The sequence below is a fragment of the Natator depressus genome, chromosome 23, assembly GCF_965152275.1.
Source record: "Natator depressus isolate rNatDep1 chromosome 23, rNatDep2.hap1, whole genome shotgun sequence".
Taxonomy (NCBI): Eukaryota; Metazoa; Chordata; order Testudines; family Cheloniidae; genus Natator; species Natator depressus.
In genome coordinates this window covers 1,079,695-1,098,809 of record NC_134256.1, presented here as the reverse complement: position 1 = coordinate 1,098,809, position 19,115 = coordinate 1,079,695, and the positions used below count along the sequence as shown (strand labels likewise).

The window sequence follows — 19,115 nt, the reverse complement described above, 5'->3', positions numbered from 1 at the left end:
CCAATAGCGGGGCTCGGCCGCACGCCTCATCTGCATACAGTGGGCGGACGGGACCGAATCAACACAGCTGGAGGGCGGGGCGGAGTGAAAGGAAAGACCAAGAGGCCCTGGCCCACTGCCATCTGATTGGCCCGGGCCAAGCGGCTCATCTACATACAGAGAGCGGACGTGAGCGACTCAAGCGAGAGGCGGGGCGGGCGGTTTGAGTGACAGGCCCGGCAGGGGGCGGGGGTGGGATGAGTTTGTCGGGGCTCAGCCTGCAGCTGCTGGGGGTGGGGTGGAGGAGGGGGGAAGGAGGAGACCCAGGGCATGCCCCCCCTCCGCTCCCCTGGCCCTCAGCAGCCCCACTCCCCCATCCACCTTAGTGCAACCAGCATTGGTCCTTAGACATGGCTCTGCATCGAAGCCAGGGGGCCCATCTACCCTGGTATCCTGCCTCGTTCCATCCAGGGTGGTTCCAGCCAGACCCCCCACAGCGCAGCACAGCGAGGGTGAGACCTGCCGAGCCAAGCAGCCGCAGAGCGTCAGGATTCATGTGATTTAGAGGAAGGTGAAAACAGCCCTGGGGCTCAGAAGTGAAAGTGAAAGGGCCAGCTTTGCCCTGCGACCAGCTGAGCTGGGGCGCAAACAATCCCCAGGCAGCAGGTCCCCAGCATTGCACATCAGGCCCACGCCTTGGCCTGAGCCGCCTTCAGCCTTTTCCAATCATCACCCCTCTGACCGGCCTCACGTCAGCGCCCCCAGCTCATTCCTCTCTGCCACACCAGCGCCCCAGGGCCTCAAAAGCATCTCTCTCACCCCCGGAACTCGGCCCAATGAAGATCTCCCTGTCCCCCTCCTCCCTCTACTATCTCCAAAGCAGACCAGGCCCCCAGTAGCCAGGCACCACCATACGCCTGGGAGACGGCCCCTGCCCTGGGAGTCCCCAGGGATTAGACAGAGGGGGAGACAGAAGCACAGAGCAGCAAAGAGACTTGCCCAGGCACCTGGAGTGTGCCTAGAACTCCGCTCTCTCTGTTCCCCGCCCAGTGGCCCCATTCACTTGACCCTGCTGCGTCCAGGGAGCAGCTGAGCAGGTGGACAGAGGTGTTTCCAGGTGTGTGAAGCTGGCACCGTGAGGAGAGGCCATTCAGACAGCAGGCTACCTGGGTGGGGAGTGGGAGCAGGTACATTGATAGGAGCCCTGAGCCCAGCTGCAGGGGAAATGCACTTCCAGGGGAAAGACTGCCCAATGCAACAGCCCTGCAGCTTTCCTGGCTTCCCGGGCCTAGTTCCTCGCTGCTACCTGAAGTGATTCCTCAGCAGCCGGTGTCGCTTTTTCAAATGCCATTTTGAAAACACACCACTTTTTGCACTAATCAGCCCGTGCTTGCCTGAGCTTTGTCAGAGGAAGGATGAGAGACAAACCCCAAGCCACCCCTCCACATCCGACCACTTGATCCGCAGGGAAAACCTGCCCCCCCTCCAAAGATGAGCTTGGGAGCTTAAATTCAGAACTCCCCTGGACGCTCAAAGCCATGGTCTCACCAGACGCTGCTTTTATGGTTACAAACCACCTGCCACCTCCAAACCCTCCTCTGGCCTGTGACTGCAGAGGTGTTATTTACCCACCTCATTTCAAGGGGTTTCTTGCAAGGTGCTAACCCTCTTGCTCAGCAGTCCGACCCGCCTTGTACGGAGCAGTGACCCCCCAGTCACCCTCACAGTGCACTTCGTCCGGGCTGCAGCAGCTGGAACGTGTCTCTCCCCTCACCCACGGTCGTCCCGTCAAATAGATTACTTCCCCACCTTGTCTCTCTCCATTTGTTTTTTAAACACGATCAGACCCAAGGCCCCAGTCCAGATCTCACCAGCTCCCCACCCAGCAGACCAGGGCCCTCCAGGGTTAACTCACCAAGCTGCTGGTCTAATGTTAACAGTGATGTGCCTGCTACTGGATCCCGTGCCAAGGGCACTGGCAGCCCAGGCTCAGAGGCGTGGCAGGGCTGGCACACAAGTCGTTCTTTACTTTAGCGGAGCGGGAGCTACTTCTGCCTGAACGTTCTGGCCCCAGACAGGCTGTTCCCAGGTGCACCCTGAACGTGCAGTTACTGTGTTTGCGCTGCCCAGCTGCAGCAGAAAGAACTTATCACTCTGCCCAGTGATTGCTTCCAGATGCGAGCAAACCAGCCGCGCGGCTGGGCAAAGGCAAAGACCGGTTCTTAGGAGACAGCCATTTCCTACCAGCTTCTAGACGGGCAAAATCTGAAAACAAACCACAGATGAGATTTTGGAAAAAGTCCCACAAATAGGGCAATTTCTTCCCTCGTCTTTACCGAGAGGCTGCTTCTCACTCACGGACAAGCCCTGCCTGGGGCCAGTTCTACCACAGTTTGTGTGCAAAAGGAAAGCAAATGTGAGGATGGGAGACCTACCGATTTGCTCATTGCCCAACTTCTTGCATGGGCGTCGGACAGGGTGACCAGACAGCCTGACAAAATCGGGGCTGTCCTGATTTTAGTTCTTTGTCCCACGTCCCAACCGATGGGTCGGGACGCCATTTGTCCCGATATTGCGGCTTTGGCCACTACAGCAGTTTGGGGTTTTTTTGCTTCCCACGTGTCCCGATATTTTGTCCGTTTCATCTGGTCACCCTGGAATTGGATAGTAAGGAGATAGCAGAATTTCCTCCTTGCCTCTTGATCTCTGTTCTGTGTCCGGAAATCATAGGGCAGTTGTTTATTTAAAGGACACTGTTAGTCCAGGACCTTCGAAGGGGTGGATAGCACCAGGAGTTACACTGGGATATGGAGCCTTTCATTTCTAGGTCACTTGTTTTGTCCACCCAACTCTGATCTCCTGCAGAATATTGAGCAGAGAATCCCACCCTACCATTCCTACCTGAAGCCCCCTAGATATTTCAGTGAGAATGAAAACGAGCGTTTCCCCCACCATCTCTAGTCTAACCCCCAGCGAAATCCTGCAACTCCCTTCAGACACTCCCATGCGATCGGCACACTGGGAAAGAAGAATGCTCCCTCCTCCATGGATCCGATACTCTTATTCACAAAGTAAAGTAAAGAAATGTCCTTTTTAAATGAACCTCGCAGTGATAGTTTTGCCAGCATAGTTTGTTTCAACGTGTGCCCATCTGTCGGAGCAGACAGCTACGGTCCCTTCAATCATGTTTGACAAGACGGGGCAATCAGTGTAAGACACTTTAGTTTAAACTGTAACAATTCAGGTAGAGCAACAGTTTAATTATGCAGATCTGCATAAGGAGCATTTGCCCTACAGTTTCTCAGCAGATTCAGGGCATTTGCCACGAGTGGGTGACTTAACACTGATATTTGAATCCTTTATACCCAGATTATGGCACAATTTGAGCTTGTCAGGTATGAAAAACCATAATTTGCACCTTGCAAGTAATTAGGGATTGAAACATGCACACACACAATGCTGCAAGAGAAACGAAGCTCACAGCTTTAGTTAAAGGTCACGTAGTTTCGGTTAAGAACAAAAGCTACTAGATCTCCTTGTGCATCCACTTTCCCACACAGAGCCCTGCTCCACACTCAGGCCCAACTCGATTTAAACAGGAGTTTTCCCCGAAGCTGCAGGGCATGTTTGGGAGTTCCATCATTAACGCAGCTTTCGCAGCACCTGGAAATTGCAACGGCCAGGCTACAGATCTCTGAACAGCACCAAGGATTTTGGGAGAAGGTGTCTGCTTTTTGTTCCGTTACCATCCGGCATCGGACAGGACAGAGTGTCCACTGCCCATGGCTTACAGTAAAGCAGATTAATAATTCTAACGCTAAACAGGTGCAATTCTACCGTGATCCCCCAGCACTGGCCGAGCAGTACACCAAGGAGATGGACATCTCTTCACACACGTGGCAAAACCCCCCTGGTAATGCTTTATCTTCCAAGGGCACGTACATCTGGCATGAATCTCACATTTCAGTGTATTCTCCTGAAACATTAACACCACTAGGACTTTGGGTTCCTTAAGTCCAGATTCCCAGGAGTGCAGACACCCCTACGATCAGCCCAGATCTGCTGAACACCTGAGCACCTTGCAGCTCCCAGGGAAGATGGCTGAAGCCGGGCGGGGGCCGAGCAGATCTGAAAATCAGACTCAAGGTCTAGTCTTTTGTGCATGGCAAGATGACACTGCATGTGTCAACTTCCCTGCTGTGACTAATGAGAAGACAGAACTCTGGCCAAACACAGGCAAGCTGGACCTCTCAAGCATTCCCAGCCGCCACCCCAAATTTACACCCCAGAGGAGCTCGTAATATTACAACAGGTTTGGTTCCCTGGAGCAACTCAGGCAAAGATCTCGGGGTACAGGACCAGAGCAACCCACGAAAACATCCCAGGCTTCCAAAAGAGAACTGAAACCAGAACTTGTAGCAGTGACTTGTGTGTGCCCAACTTGAGACCCCGTAAAGGGACCTGGCTAGAGACCGGGTGTCTCAGCATTGGCCCCAGAACACAATGATCATGCCTGCCCAGAGGCCTAAGAAGAAATCATTAAAAATCACAACTGAATCTTAAGAAGTTTTGCAGTTCTCCACAGATCTGGACTGGCTGAGGGCAGCGCACTGAGGTTCCCACTGCAAGAGAAAACAGGCCCGTCGGTATTTTAAAAACCAGGCCTGTCGCTGCAAATGATTGGGTCTGAAACACTGACAAGACTTCACCCAAAAGCCTGCTGCAAAGAGCACGGAGCTCTGTGACGCTCAGGAAAATATTACAAACAGAGCCACGGAGACAGACTGTTACTGACTATTGTGCATATACAAGGACGTGGTTGTACGTCGTACGTCACATATTGCGGCCAACAAATTGCGTCAGAAGAGGAATCCAGGGAACAGCCCCCCAGTCCCAGCTGTTTGCCAGCTCGCTGCCTGAACCCAGCAAGACTGGCAGCCGGAGGCATGAGCAAGAACCAAGCGGTGGTCTCGGGGCAGAGGGACAGCAGGCCCGCAGCGAGGGCTCCGTAGATCAGCTGCTGTCACTCTGATGGTGTGAGTCTGCCCAGGACGAATCCCACGCAGCCGTGCAGCGCTCCTGCAGCCTCCTGGCAGGAGAGGGGTCGCACCGCAGCCCCAGCCGAGAGTCTGAACAAGGACGAGAGATTCAAAGACATCTTGCTAAATGACCGTCGCTCAGAGAGACTCCCGGGAGAATCCCAGCCCCACGGATTCTATGGCCCAATCCCTCCCGATGCCACTTCAGCGAGCCCAGCCTGTTGTTAAAGAGGTAGCAAAGCTGGCTCCCAAATCCGACACCGTACCAGGACATGGACCCGGCCGGCAAAGCCAGCAGCAAGTTGCGATGTGCAGGGCCCGAGCGTTACAGGCCTGCGCCAGAGAGGTGCCGATGGGAACCGGTTTAGCAGACCTCGTTGCCAAGGCGGACGCTGCCCGGGTGTTTCATGGGGGCAGGCGGCCAATGACCTGAGACGCCGCTTGCCTCTGTTCGTAGCCTTCCCTCTTGGCGCTAACGTTATGGCCTTAACACACAGTCACATCGGCCTGCGGGAAGACGGCGATTCCAACTCCCAGCTCCGGCGGGAGCCCTCAGCAGCAGGAAGGAGGCAACGGGACAGGTAGGCTCTCACGTGCAAGTCGGGGCCGACCGGCTGCGGTAGCCAGGAGTTTTCAACCCATGCCAGCAGCCGGAGCCGGTCCTGCGGTGTCAGAGGAGAAGGAAGCGACCAGCACGCTATCCGCCTTCCTCGCTTGAGACAATAAACTCTGAGCGGCCCGTGTCTGTACGCGGAGAACGGGCAGGAGAAGCATGGCCTTAGGAGCCCACGACTATCTCCATTAGGTGGTCGAGGTCATGCCAGTCTCTCCCTGCCGGGGCTCCGCTGGCCTGGGAGGGCAGCTCTCGAAGCTCTCGAAGCCCAGAGTGTCAATGTCGGAAAACAGGTCGTCCCCGGCCAGGTCGCTGAGGTAGCCGGAGTCCAGGGTCTCAAAGCTCCCGAAGAAGGAATCGGCAGTACTGGCCTGTGGCCACGCTTCCCCCAAAGCGGTTCCCAGACTCAGGGTTGCCCCGGCGTCTCCCGGCGAACCCCGGCGCAGCTCCTGAGCCGCACAGCGGCTGCCCGTTGTCTCCAGCCCGTGGCTCTCTCCAGCATCTGGCTGCCGGTGGTTCTGGGATGCTCCGGGCGCCTGCTTATTCCAGTCAAGTCTCTTCCTACCACTGATTTTTCGTCTCTGCAACAGAGCACGTTACTTCTGCACACCCGGGACGGGGATCCCTGCGCTGCAGCCAGCCAAGAGACAAACGCTGCCGAGGACAAGGCCGGGACGTTGAGAAAAGTCAAGGATCGCCTGGACCGAGCAGGGCGAAGGTAAGGCAGGAACGCAGCAGGTCGAGTTTTAGCCTCAGGCCACGTCTACACAACAAAATGAAGCGGCCGCACGGCGGCGTACGGCCGCCACAGTCATTCCACCACTTGTGCGCGTCTACACGCGGCTCCCGGCCCGCACAGCCTCACCGGGAGCGCGGGCACCGGTTATGCCATCAGCGCGGGGGATTGCGGGACGGCTCCTGAGAGCCGGGAACAGCCAGCGTCCGCGCTGACCCCGCGTCGACCTCACAGCGGGAGCAAGGTTTGCGTGTGGACGCTTCCAGAGCTCAGGCGGCGCGAGCTGCCTCGCGTCGACCTGACTGTGCAGCCGGGGCTCAGCGGGGCACGTCCACGCCGACAGCCGACTCGGAGGGGTCTCTCGCTGTCGTTACTCCGCCCCCGAGGGGCGGATCTGGACTGACTGTCAATCCAGCCGTGTCTACACTGGGGCTTAGGCTGGGTCTCTCTGGGGTGTGACGTTTTTACACCCGCCCGCAGCAAAGTAGCTGGTAGCTACGTTCACGTCAGTGCTGGGTGTAGGCCGGACCACAGGACCCTCAGTGAGCTCCAGCACGCTCAGTGAGTTGGGGGGGGGGGGTTTAGATTGGATATTAGGAAAAACTTTTTCACTAGGAGGGTGGTGAAACACTGGAATGCGTTACCTAGGGAGGTGGTAGAATCTCCTTCCTTAGAGGTTTTTAAGGTCAGGCTTGACAAAGCCCTGGCTGGGATGATTTAACTGGGAATTGGTCCTGCTTCGAGCAGGGGGTTGGACTAGATGACCTTCTGGGGTCCCTTCCAACCCTGATATTCTATGATTCTATGATTCTATGATCAAGATAACCAGATTAGGGGAACGGAGCATTTTTAGGCCTTGTCTACACTAAGGAGATTTGCAGGCCTGGCAAAGCCTCCCAGTTAGCGCAAGGAGAGGTTAGACCAGCGAGAGCTTTCCCCACCTCCGAGTGGGATCGGCCATCCCCGCAAAAGGACTTTGCCAGGATCACAGCGTCCGCACAAGGGCTCTCGCCCGCCAGCTACCTCAGCGAAAAGCCCCGAGCCAAACGTCACTGGCCAAACCAGGTGTGAAGCAGGCCTGGGTCTCCCGAGCGCCACCCAGCTGGAAGAGATCCTAGCGCCGCTCTCCCCAGGGGACGATCGTCCGCAGCTCCCAGCGGCCTGGGCCGATTCCTGCAGGGAGGGCCGGCACTGGCCCGCCAGCCCCGCCGAAGAGGAATGGGCCAAGAGGCCACCGGGGTCCTGGGCTGATGCCCGGCCCTGTGGGACGCCGGCTCCAGCCAAGCAACGAGCACCCCACCCCCTCCCATGGACCGGGACACTATAAAACCTGATTCATACCTGATTCCCCCCCCCACAACCTTCCACCAGCAGGAACCCCACTGCCCCTCCCCCACCCCGCCCCCCAGCCCCGCTTCAAGCCCTCCCCGCCCCCTCTCTCCACTAGCACCTAGAGGGAACAGGTGACCCCCCTTTCCACACTCCATCCCAGCCTCTCCCCCATACCCTCCCCCACCACGCACACCCCTCTGCCCTACTGTTCCTTTCCCCTCCCGCAGCGCCGCCCCCCAGCCAGCCTCCAGCTGCAGATATAGTTCGTAGGGAGGGCTGCGGGGGTGGGGGGGAAACAGGACTGCAGCAAGGGGGGAGGGGCGCGGAGGGGCATAGATAACGGGTGAGCCGGGGGGGGTCCAGCCCCCATTGCAGGGCTGCAGCCCCAGCGCAAAATCCCAGCCCTGCCCGGAGCCCAGATCGCGCCCCCCTGATGGGGCCCGGGGTGCGGTCGGTACCTACCGGGTTGGGGCCTGGGGTTTGCACGGGCCGCCCGCGGGCTCCCTCCCTGCCCAGCCGGCCCCGACCCCGGCCCCGGCCCCAGCCCCATTGGCTGGTTCGGACGCCTCGGGAGGCTGGGATTGGCCGGCCGGGGCACTTACCTGGCCGCTCCAGGTGTGTCCGGCCCGCCCCTTGGGGGGTTGCGATCGCCTCCCGCCCACAGACCTGGGACCCCCCGCGTCCCCGGGGCTGAAATAGGGAGGGGAGTGGGGGCCAGTGGTTAGAGGGGGTGGGGGGAGCCAGGACTCCTGGGTTCTGTTCCTGGCTCTGGGAGGGGAGTGGGGGCCAGTGGTTAGACGGGGTGGGGGGAGCCAGGACTCCTGGGTTCTGGCTCTGGGAGGGGAGCAGTGGCCAGTGGTTAGAGGGGGTGGGAGCCAGGACTCCTAGGTTCTGTCCCTGGCTCTGGGAGGGGAGTGGGGGCCAGTGGTTAGAGGGGATTGGGGGAGCCAGGACTCCTGGGTTCTAGCTCTGGGAGGGGAGCAGGGGCTAGTGGTTAGAGCGGGTGGGAGCCAGGACTCCTGGGTTCTGTCCCTGGCTCTGGGAGGGGAGCAGGGGCTAGTGGTTAGAGTGGGTGGGAGCCAGGACTCCTGGGTTCTGTCCCTGGCTCTGGGAGGGGAGCAGGGGCCAGTGGTTAGAGGGGGTGGGAGCCAGGACTCCTGGGTTCTGGCTCTGGGAGGGGAGCAGGGGCCAGTGGTTAGAGCGGGTGGGAGCCAGGACTCCTGGGTTCTGTCCCTGGCTCTGGGAGGTGAGTGGGGGCCAGTGGTTAGAGGGGGTGGGAGCCAGGACTCCTGGGTTCTGTCTCTGGCTCTGGGAGGGGAGTGGGGATTTGGGCCTGCTGGTTCTTTCCCTGGCGCTGGAGAGATGTGATCTAGTGATTCTATGCATCCGATGAAGTGAGCTGTAGCTCACGAAAGCTCATGCTCAAATAAACTGGTTAGTCTCTAAGGTGCCACAAGTACTCCTTTTCTTTTTTCTTTTTACGAATACAGACTAACACGGCTGTTACTCTGAAACCAGTGATTCTATGGTTAATGCCTCGGCCCCCCCGGGCTCTGTGGCCTGTTGCTGCCGGTCCCTGTGTGACGTGGGGCTAATGCTACCCCAGGGAGCCTTGGGGTGAGTGGAAGCTGCGGGACACAAGCCGGGCGGCACTGGTGTGCTGTTCGTGCTGCGCCCTCTGGCTAGCTGGCTTCCACCGGCCCGCAGGCGATGGGGCAGGAGGTCCGGAGCTGCCCCTTGGGAGGTGGTTTGATGCTGTGGTGCCCAGGGTGCCAGGCGCTGGACAGACGCCGGCCCTGTTGGCCTCCAGTGAGGTTTCCTGGGGGGCGGGGGGAGTCTCGGGAAGGAGTGAGGTCATCTCTCAAGCATCAGCCTGCCCCCAAACCCCAAATCTCACCGTTTTCCTTCCGCCTGTGAGATGCTTTGGGTGGTAATGGAACAAGGGCTCTCACCTGAGAGCCGGCAGATCCCTGTCCCCCCATTTCCCCAAGAGGTGGTGGGAGCTGGAGCCAGGTGTCCCCCACCTGCTGGGGGGTGCCCCACCCACAGCTCAAGGGAGAGCTTCCTCCCCCCACCCCAGCTGGTGTTTTGTGAACGTGTCTAGGGGCCCAATCCGAGCCCCTGCCCAGGTCAGGCGCCGCCCGCGAGGCCCGCAGCTGAACGCCCTGCCCCCCGGCGTGGGAATCGCTCGGGGCTCTGGCGGGAGACAGGTGCCGGACGGACGCCAGGAGCGAAGTGGCAGCGTGTATGCCCAGGGGCTGAACGGAGCCTGCCGAGCTGGAGGCTGGTGCTCTGCGGTGGCACCTAAACCCTCCGGAGCTCCGCGGCTCGCACCCGGGCTGCCCCTCGGGGAGATCTGCTTGAACACCAGGCCAGGGCTAGGCAGGGCAGGCGGGAGGCGCTCAGGGTCCCTTCCCGCCTTAAAGTGTCTGAACAATCTGGTTACAGTGGCTCAGCTGGGCACAGCGCCTTGTTCTCCTGCTGTGGACGCAGCTTCAACGCCTGGCTCTACCAACACCTCCTCCTATGGCCTTGGGCAAGTCACTGCATCGCTCCGTGCCTCGATTTCCCCAAATGGAACTTGGGTGCTATCCCTTTAAGCAGCTGGCAGCCCGGCTGAGGCGCTCCCTGGGGTGTAGAGCCCATCAGAGGAGCAGTGTGTCTCCATGGCTAGGCCTGGCACCGTGTACAGAATTCGGAAACATGGTTATTGGTCCAGTCTCCCAAGGCCGGTGGTCTGACCACTGCCCCTAGCAGAGCCCATTGTTCTCAGGGGCCAGTGCAATCCCTAGTGTACTAGCCCATACCTCATCAGCCACCAGTTCCCCCTCCGGCACGTGGGGATGCCTGCCACGCAGGGCACCAGGGGCTAATTGGCTAATATCTGTACAGCTGTATGGGGGCAGGTTACTGCTGAGGAATCCCCCCCGGATCACATCAGAGCCCATCTGGCCCGGCATCCCGTCTGCAACAGGCCAGCAGCAGCTGCTCCAGAGACCCCAGGGTGCTGCTGCCCCCAGGGAGGCTTGAACCCCCTGAGCTCAAGGGTTAGAACGGTGCCCGGGCAGACAGGACACCTAGGGCCTATTCCCAGCTAAGGCAAGTCACTTTCCTGCTCTGTGCCTTGATTTCCCCAGCTGTAAAATGGGGATAATGGTCCTGCTATCTTTGCGAAGTGCTTTGAGATCCAGGGCGAAAAGGTGCTGGGCGCATGATGTGACAATGCTGCCCTGCAGCCGGGGGTACCCACTGTCCCAAATTCTCCCTGCAGCCGGGGGTGCCCACTGTCCCAAATTCTCCATTGTAGTTTTAATCTCTGCATCTGGAGGCCTGGCTATTCCTGCTCATCCAAGCCTTGTTTAAACGAGGGCGCCATTGCAATCTAGTGGCAAGGAGTTGCACAGGCTAATCCCGCAATGACCCTCCACGGAGAACCCGCACGTTGGGGAGCCGGCTGCTCAGAGATTAAAGAGACCAGTGAGATTCAGTCTCAGAAAATAGGAAATCTTTACTGGTCCCCGCGTGGTGCGGGGGTGGCAGCTCCTGCTGCCAGCGAGAAGCAAGCCACAGCCAAATATCAAAGGCATCCCGAGGCCTGGGCTCGGCCGCAAGGGGTCGCCATGGGGTTAGCAGGGCAGCTCCCCAGATGGGGTCGAGCACTGGCCCCGAAGGAGCTCGGCGGATTGACCTGCGGAAAGGCACCGGGGGGGCTGGAGGCGGAATTTTCTCTCCCGCCCGGGGCCGTGGAGGACAGAATTGAATCCAGACTCTGGCTCATTTGGCCCCCTATCCAGGGGCCCAGCCAGCCACACTTGCGCTGCGATAGCAGCTTGGAGCTGGGCTGAGCCCCCCAGATCCGGAGCAGGCGGCGAGGTTACGGCTCAGTGGCGGCAGGCGGCTGGATCCAAGCGGCAGGGGCAGGGCTGGTGGGTGGCTCCCAGCGGGGGCCTGGCGCCCTCACACCTTGGGGTAGTTCCTGGAGAGATAGACGCTCTTCCCGTCATACTCCGAGGTGGTGAGGCATTTCAGGAAGAAGTGGCCGAGGTCGTGCTTGGAGATGACCCGGGCACCGCCGGACGTGTTCACCGTCACCGTGTAGTCCCCGGTCAGCGGCTGGTCGTCTGGCGGGCAGGGAGGGAGGGACGGGTTGGGACATAGCCGGCACTGAGGGTCACGGCCCCCCTTCCTCCCGCTCCGAGGAACCCACCCCACATAGGCCTGCACCCAGCCCTCCAACTGGGAGGGGGTATCCTGCTCCATCCGCTGCCCCCTGTGACCCGGAGGGGGAGCCCACCCTGCCACTCTCTTCCAGGCACTGGCAGAGAGAGCTGGTCCCAGCCAGAGCCCCCTACCCACCGGCGATGTGGGGCGGCATGACGGAGACGCAGTCCAGCCCCGACTCCTGCAGAATCTGGTGCATGCGGATGTGATCCTCCGTCACTGGCAGGAGCTTGGGTGGCACCTTCTTCAGGTCCCACATCAGGAAAGCTACAGGGGCGGGGCATGAGGGGAGAGTCAGAACAGGGGAGGAAGGACAGTGGCAGCAAAGCCAGGACTCCTGGGTCCTATCCCGGCTCTGGGAGGGGAGTGGGGTCTATTGGTTAGAGCAGGGGGCTGGGAGCCAGGACTCCTGGGTTCTCTCCCCATTTCCCACTGATTTTCTGTACAACTTGGGCAAGTCCTTTGGTCCCCCCAGCTGAGAGGTGGGGCTCGCCCCTCCCTGCCCCCAGGGATGTGAGGGTAAAGCCGCTGGTGTCTGGGCCATGCCCAGGGAGGCTGTCCTAGTCGCTCAGGGAGGCGTGGGTATCCATTAAGGCAGGGACGTAAGGACCCCACAAGGCCTGTCAGACAGTAGCATAGCTGCACCCGGCCCCATGGCCCTCACGTGGGTAACCCCAGATCCTGCGGCGTCACACGCGAGGAAGCTGCCAAGCAGCTGCAAGGGGCTCGTTTCTCCCGGCTTGGGGCACAGTACGTTGGGGTGGCAGCAGGGCCCCCAGGACACCAGGGAGCGAAGGGACGGACGTGCTACCGAACCTGAGGCAAAGGGATTAGGAACCCCCTCGTCAGAGGAGGAAGGACCCAGAAAGGGGCGTGAAACCCTCCCAAAGATGCATGAGGCATCGTGTGCCAGAGAAGGCTGCATGGCGGGGACAGGCCAGCACAATGCGCCCAGGCGGTGCCGGTGACGAGGGAGATGCTGATAACCCCCCAGGACTCCCTCTGGGGTCTCTCCCCCAGGCGCTGGGCCAGAGGGTTTGGATGAAGCCCACTGAGCCAATTCCAACAGGTTTCTCTGAAGAGTTCACGGCCGGCTGGCCAGCCGCTGGGGCTCCCACCTGACCCGTCGTTCTGCTAATCCTGGAGCTGGCACGAGAACCTGGCAAACCAGAGCTGCTAACGGGGTGGGGGGGCTGAATCAGAAGCCTCATCAGTCACTTGGGCGCAGGAGCAGGGTCCCCGGTGCTCAGAGAGCAGCTCCCTGCCCAAGAGCTGCATGTCTCAGGGAAGGAGCGAGCCGGAATCCGGCCCCTGCTGGCCGGAGGCGTAGCCCAGGGAGACGCGGGCAGGGGCATGCACCCAGCTGGTGCCCACGGACTCACCCGACAGGCATACGACCACCTTCCGGATCCCGTGGGCCTTCATGGCCGCCACTATGTTCCTGGTGCCCTCGGACATCATGGTGGTGGGGCCTGGACAGGAGAGCAGAAGGGTCAGGGGGGCTTCAGCAATGGGGGGGCACAGTAGCGGGGAGTGCCAAGGGTAGGGGGATGCGTTGGGCATGGGGGCTGTGTAGGATGGGGCAGGGGGAGCTTTGTGGGGGTGAATGGGGTGGGTCAGAGGGTGCAGGGCTGGGCTGGGCAGGAGGAGCATGGAGCGCAGGGGCAGGGGCAGGGGCAGGGAGAGCATGGGGGCTGGTGAAGGGCCCTGGTTCCTGAGGGGCAGGAGGAGCGGGGGGTGCAGGGGCCAGGCGAGGGGCCCTTGGGGGGGCAGGGGGTGTGGGGGCCAGGCAAGGGATCCTGGGGGGACGGGGGACGGGTGAGGAGGGCAGGGGGGGCTGGGCAAGGGGCCCGGGGGGGCGTGGAGGCTGGGTGAGGGGCCCTGGGGAGCAGGGGGGCGTGGGGCTGGGCAAGGGGCCCCGGGGGCGGGGGCCAGGCGAGCGGCTCCCGGGGGCAGAGGGAGCGGGGGGCGCAGGGGCACCGGGGGCTGGGCAAGGGGCTCCGGGGGGGCAGGGGAGATGCGTCGTACTCAGGTCGTTGCGGGTGCCCAGGATGATGATCACGGCGTCCTGCCCCTGAATCGCCTTGTCCACGTCTGGCGGGTTCAGCACGTCGCCCACCACGACCCGCGCCGGCCGGTGCTCCGGGGGGAGCCGCGCTGGGTCCCGCACCAGCACCGTCACCTGGTACCCTGCCAGGAGGAGAGACAGTGTGTGTGGGGGGGAGCCTCGGGCGTGCACCAGAAAGAGTGGGGGCTGGGAGCCAGGACTCCTGGGTTCTCTCCCCAGCTTTGATACTCTCTGTGTGGCCTCAGCCTTGCCTCGTCCCTGTGCCTCAGTTTCCCCTGGCTATTCACAGGGGACAACCCTTTGACACCAATCTCTGGGCAGTCTGCAAAGTGCCAGGAGTTATTGTCAGTCTCTGGCTGGGTAGCGGGACCCGTCTGGTGCGGGAGCTTCGGCCAGAGACCCAGCACCCCGCCCCCACGTGCCTACCTCTCACCTGCAGCACCTGCTCCATGCCAGCAGAGGGGGAGCTCGAGCCCCCTGCGTCTCCCCCAGAGCTGCCAGGCCAATCCTGGGGTGGGCAGGGTGCTGGGCGGGGGGCAGGCGGGGGGCCGCCCTGGGGGGCTGGGCAGGGGGAGTGTGACTAGGTTGTGTGTGTTGGGGTTGGAAGGAGGTTCTGGCGTCCGGGAGGGAAGGGAGGTCAGCACATTGAGAACCCCCCCCCTTACCGAGAGTCCCTGCCCCAGGCTATCTGTGCCCCCCTCTGCTGATTGGGGTGTGGCCGGGGCACACTGCGCTGTGGCTGTTCCCTGCCCCCCAGGGCCCAGAGGGGGAGGAGTGGGAGGTAGAGCGGCCCTGGGGCGGCTGTACCTGACCCCTGAAGCCAGGCAGGGCCCAGGATATGGGGCAGCAAAGGGGCTTTAACCCCCCCACCCCTGGCCCCCGAGGAGGAGCAGAGAGCCAGGCCTGGGGCCAGCAGGAGCAGACTGCACTCCCCTCCCGCACGCTCCCGGCCATGGGGTGGTGAGTCAGCACCGGGGGGGGGGGGGCCTGAGTCAGCACTGGGGGGGGGCTGTGACTCAGCAGGATCAGCGAGCTCTGCTGTGTTGGGGCATCTGAGCTGTGGGGCCGGACCCACAGAGAGACTGAGTCTCTCCGGGTCCATGTGACGCCAGCGCACACTGGGGGCCTGGGCAGGGCCCGGCCCGACGGGGCCCCGATCTCGGCCGGGGCCTGGGCAGGGCCCGGCCCGACGGGGCCCCGATCTCGGCCGGGGCCTGGGCAGGGCCCGGCCCGACGGGGCCCCGATCTCGGCCGGGGCCTGGGCAGGGCCCGGCCCGACGGGGCCCCGATCTCGGCCGGGGCCTGGGCAGGGCCCGGCCCGACGGGGCCCCGATCTCGGCCGGGGCCTGGGCAGGGCCCGGCCCGACGGGGCCCCGATCTCGGCCGGGGCCTGGGCAGGGCCCGGCCCGACGGGGCCCCGATCTCGGCCGGGGCCTGGGCAGGGCCCGGCCCGACGGGGCCCCGATCTCGGCCGGGGCCTGGGCAGGGCCCGGCACAGGAGGCCTCAGGGAGCTCCTGCCGTATAAATGGTTTTGTTGGGTTAATGCTACCCCAGGTCTGGCACAGCATTTCCCATTCTACAAAAGCTGAAGGAGGCTCCTCGCTGTTGGATACGTGAGGAAGTGAGACTCAAGGGGGAGGAACCTGCCCAAGTCACGAGCGGGTCACTGGCAGAGTGGGGAAGAGAACCCAGGCGTCCAGACTGGCCCTCTCCCGCTAGGTGGCATTTCACACAGTCGAGGTGTGGATCTCATCCAGGACTACTGCCAGGTCAACCCGAGGATTTAACCCCGGGGTCTCCGAGGCACGGCACCGCCTGGGGATCGTGGGCAGAAGGGGGCAAAGCCGGGACATCCCACTGGCATCGGGCCAGCCTCAGGGAGTTTTAGGCCAGAAGGACCCCAGCCCGAGCTGCCCTTGTGGTAGCACAAGGCGGAGGGTTGCACCCAGCCCGAGCTGCTGGCCTCGCTGGAGGGGGGCTGTTGAGAGACACGCTCGGGCTGGATCCGCAGGCGCCCGCTGCTGTGGGTCCCCCATCTCCCAGGTCGTTTGCTCCAGCGCTTAGGTACCAATCTGCTGCAGTGTCCAGCCGCCAGGTCTTGTCCCTCACTTAGCTGGGCAGTTCTGTGGGGCAGGGCCCGTCCGTTGTGGTCTGTACAGCGCCGGGCACCGCAGGGTCCGGCTCCAGGACTGGGGCTCCCCGGTGCTGCTGTAACCCACCTAACAGCTCTGCCTTTGTCTCCTGGATGCCCTGCCCTCCGAGGTGCCCACAGAGCCCGATCCAGTCCCCTCTCAACCCTCACGGCAGCAGCGGTTCCCGGGGCAGGACCGGGGTTCCCGGCCGCAGCCGCTGGCTCTGAGGGTCCTGTATCTGAGCGCCCGCCTGCTGGCTCCTTGGGAGGTGCCTGGCTCACGGTTCACCCAGCACTGGTCCTGCACCACTCAGGCCTGGGCTCGGGGACCCATCGCCGATGCCAAGGCGGGGATGGAGACAAGGGCAGCCTCTGGGAGCGAAGGACGCGTCCCCTTCCTGCACCTAGACTTGTGCTGGGGACTGGCGGCCCTCCGCGAATTCTGCCACCACGTCGGGCCACTGGCAGCGTTCGACCTCCCGAGTGAGCAGGGCTGGAGCAGGGGGAATCTCAGAGAAAACCCGGCTCCGGTTCATAGCCCCTCTCGTCAGAGGGGCCACAAAGTGTTCCTCGCTGCTGGCCCAGCGCCACCCTCCCATCCCGCAGCTGGGGAAACGGAGTCAGGCAGTGACGGGATGTGCCCCGGTCCTGCAGGGCCAGGGCAGAGCTGAGCCGAGCGCTCACAGACAGCGAGGCCCGCACCTGGCGGCGAGCCTTTCCAGCGCCCGCAGTGCCAGGACAGTCTACACTAGCGCTGGCTTGGTGCAACAGTGGTGTTTTAAAAACAGGCTTCGTCCCACCCAGGCCTTTACACTGGGTCTGTCCAGCTGCTTTTGGCCCGGCCGCCTGATACCAACGCCCTCGACTTATCTCTCTGGCGCACATGTGCCTTTCCCACCCAGATACCGAGAAGTCAGCTGGAGCCTGAGGGGCTGGAAGCACCTACCCGTGCCCAGAATGCGGGGGCCCCGTCGGGCCGGGCCCTGCCCAGACCCCGGCCGAGAGCGGGGCCCCGTCGGGCCGGGCCCTGCCCAGACCCCGGCCGAGAGCGGGGCCCCGTCGGGCCGGGCCCTGCCCAGACCCCGGCCGAGAGCGGGGCCCCGTCGGGCCGGGCCCTGCCCAGACCCCGGCCGAGAGCGGGGCCCCGTCGGGCCGGGCCCTGCCCAGACCCCGGCCGAGAGCGGGGCCCCGTCGGGCCGGGCCCTGCCCAGACCCCGGCCGAGAGCGGGGCCCCGTCGGGCCGGGCCCTGCCCAGACCCCGGCCGAGAGCGGGGCCCCGTCGGGCCGGGCCCTGCCCAGACCCCGGCCGAGAGCGGGGCCCCGTCGGGCCGGGCCCTGCCCAGACCCCGGCCGAGAGCGGGGCCCCGTCGGGCCGGGCCCTGCCCAGACCCCGGCCGAGAGCGGGGCCCCGTCGGGCCGGGCCCTGCCCAGACCCCGGCCGAGAGCGGGGCCCCGTCGGGCCGGGCCCTGCCCAGACCCCGGCCGAGAGCGGGGCCCCGTCGGGCCGGGCCCTGCCCAGACCCCGGCCGAGAGCGGGGCCCCGTCGGGCCGGGCCCTGCCCAGACCCCGGCCGAGAGCGGGGCCCCGTCGGGCCGGGCCCTGCCCAGACCCCGGCCGAGAGCGGGGCCCCGTCGGGCCGGGCCCTGCCCAGACCCCGGCCGAGAGCGGGGCCCCGTCGGGCCGGGCCCTGCCCAGACCCCGGCCGAGAGCGGGGCCCCGTCGGGCCGGGCCCTGCCCAGACCCCGGCCGAGAGCGGGGCCCCGTCGGGCCGGGCCCTGCCCAGACCCCGGCCGAGAGCGGGGCCCCGTCGGGCCGGGCCCTGCCCAGACCCCGGCCGAGAGCGGGGCCCCGTCGGGCCGGGCCCTGCCCAGACCCCGGCCGAGAGCGGGGCCCCGTCGGGCCGGGCCCTGCCCAGATCCCGGCCGAGAGCGGGGCCCCGTCGGGCCGGGCCCTGCCCAGACCCCGGCCGAGAGCGGGGCCCCGTCGGGCCGGGCCCTGCCCAGACCCCGGCCGAGAGCGGGGCCCCGTCGGGCCGGGCCCTGCCCAGACCCCGGCCGAGAGCGGGGCCCCGTCGGGCCGGGCCCTGCCCAGACCCCGGCCGAGAGCGGGGCCCCGTCGGGCCGGGCCCTGCCCAGACCCCGGCCGAGAGCGGGGCCCCGTCGGGCCGGGCCCTGCCCAGACCCCGGCCGAGAGCGGGGCCCCGTCGGGCCGGGCCCTGCCCAGACCCAGCAAGAGGCAGCCCCTGAACCGAACCCCCCAGTCTGAGGAGACAAGGGGAGGGTCCGTTACCCGAATCAGAGGTGGGGAACCTGCGTCCCCCGCAGAGACCCGGGGAGTCAGTGGCGGAGGCAGGATTTGAACCAACAGCCCCGGCTCAGCTGTGCCAGCTCGGCCCCCCGGGGTCTCCAGCGCCCCCCGCCCCGCGCAGCCATTGTCTGTCCCCGCAGGCACCGGGCGCCTCTGCAGCCCGCCCCGGCCGGCGGCCTCTCGCGGGTGGGCTCGCCCCGCGCCCTCTTACCCGCCCGGAGGGCTTGCGCCAGGGTCGCCAGGCCGGTCATGCCGGTGGCCCCGAAAATGACGATGTTCCTGCAGGCTGCCATGCTCCGGCTCGGCTCCCGGCCGCGGCCGCGCCGTGCGGCTAAATCCCTTCCGTGCGCGGCTCCACCCCGGGGGCCGGGCCGAGCCGAGCCGGCCCCCCGCTCGGCCCCCGGCCCTGCCCCTGTCCCGGGCCGGGCACGTGCCTGCGCCGGGCTGGGCTCAGGTCCCCGCCGCCCCCCAGTGCCGGGGACGGGGCCCGGCCCGCGCTCCTGGCTGGGCTCAGCGCTCCCCCGCAGGGGGCTGGAGCTGGGCCCATGGCGAGCTCCCCCGGCCTGTCTCTGGGCTCCCACCTGCAGAGACCAGCTCTGCCCTTCCGCCCCGCACCAGATCCACCGGCTTCGTCTCCCTGGGGCAGGGCGGGCCCAGGGCCCCCAGCTGCGAACGGAGACCCCTGCCA

General features: G+C 64.2%; 1 protein-coding gene across 1 annotated transcript; it reads right to left on the bottom strand.

The window, feature by feature from the left end:
- Positions 1-11,192: 11,192 nt before the first annotated feature.
- Positions 11,193-18,789, bottom strand: BLVRB (biliverdin reductase B). The gene is made up of 5 exons (XM_074937087.1): positions 18,639-18,789; positions 13,949-14,110; positions 13,303-13,392; positions 12,056-12,187; positions 11,193-11,820 (listed from the first exon to the last, which is right to left on the bottom strand). Exons 1-5 carry the CDS (start codon positions 18,718-18,720, stop codon positions 11,657-11,659), a joined length of 630 nt encoding a protein of 209 aa, XP_074793188.1. The 5' UTR covers positions 18,721-18,789; the 3' UTR covers positions 11,193-11,656.
- Positions 18,790-19,115: the final 326 nt, after the last annotated feature.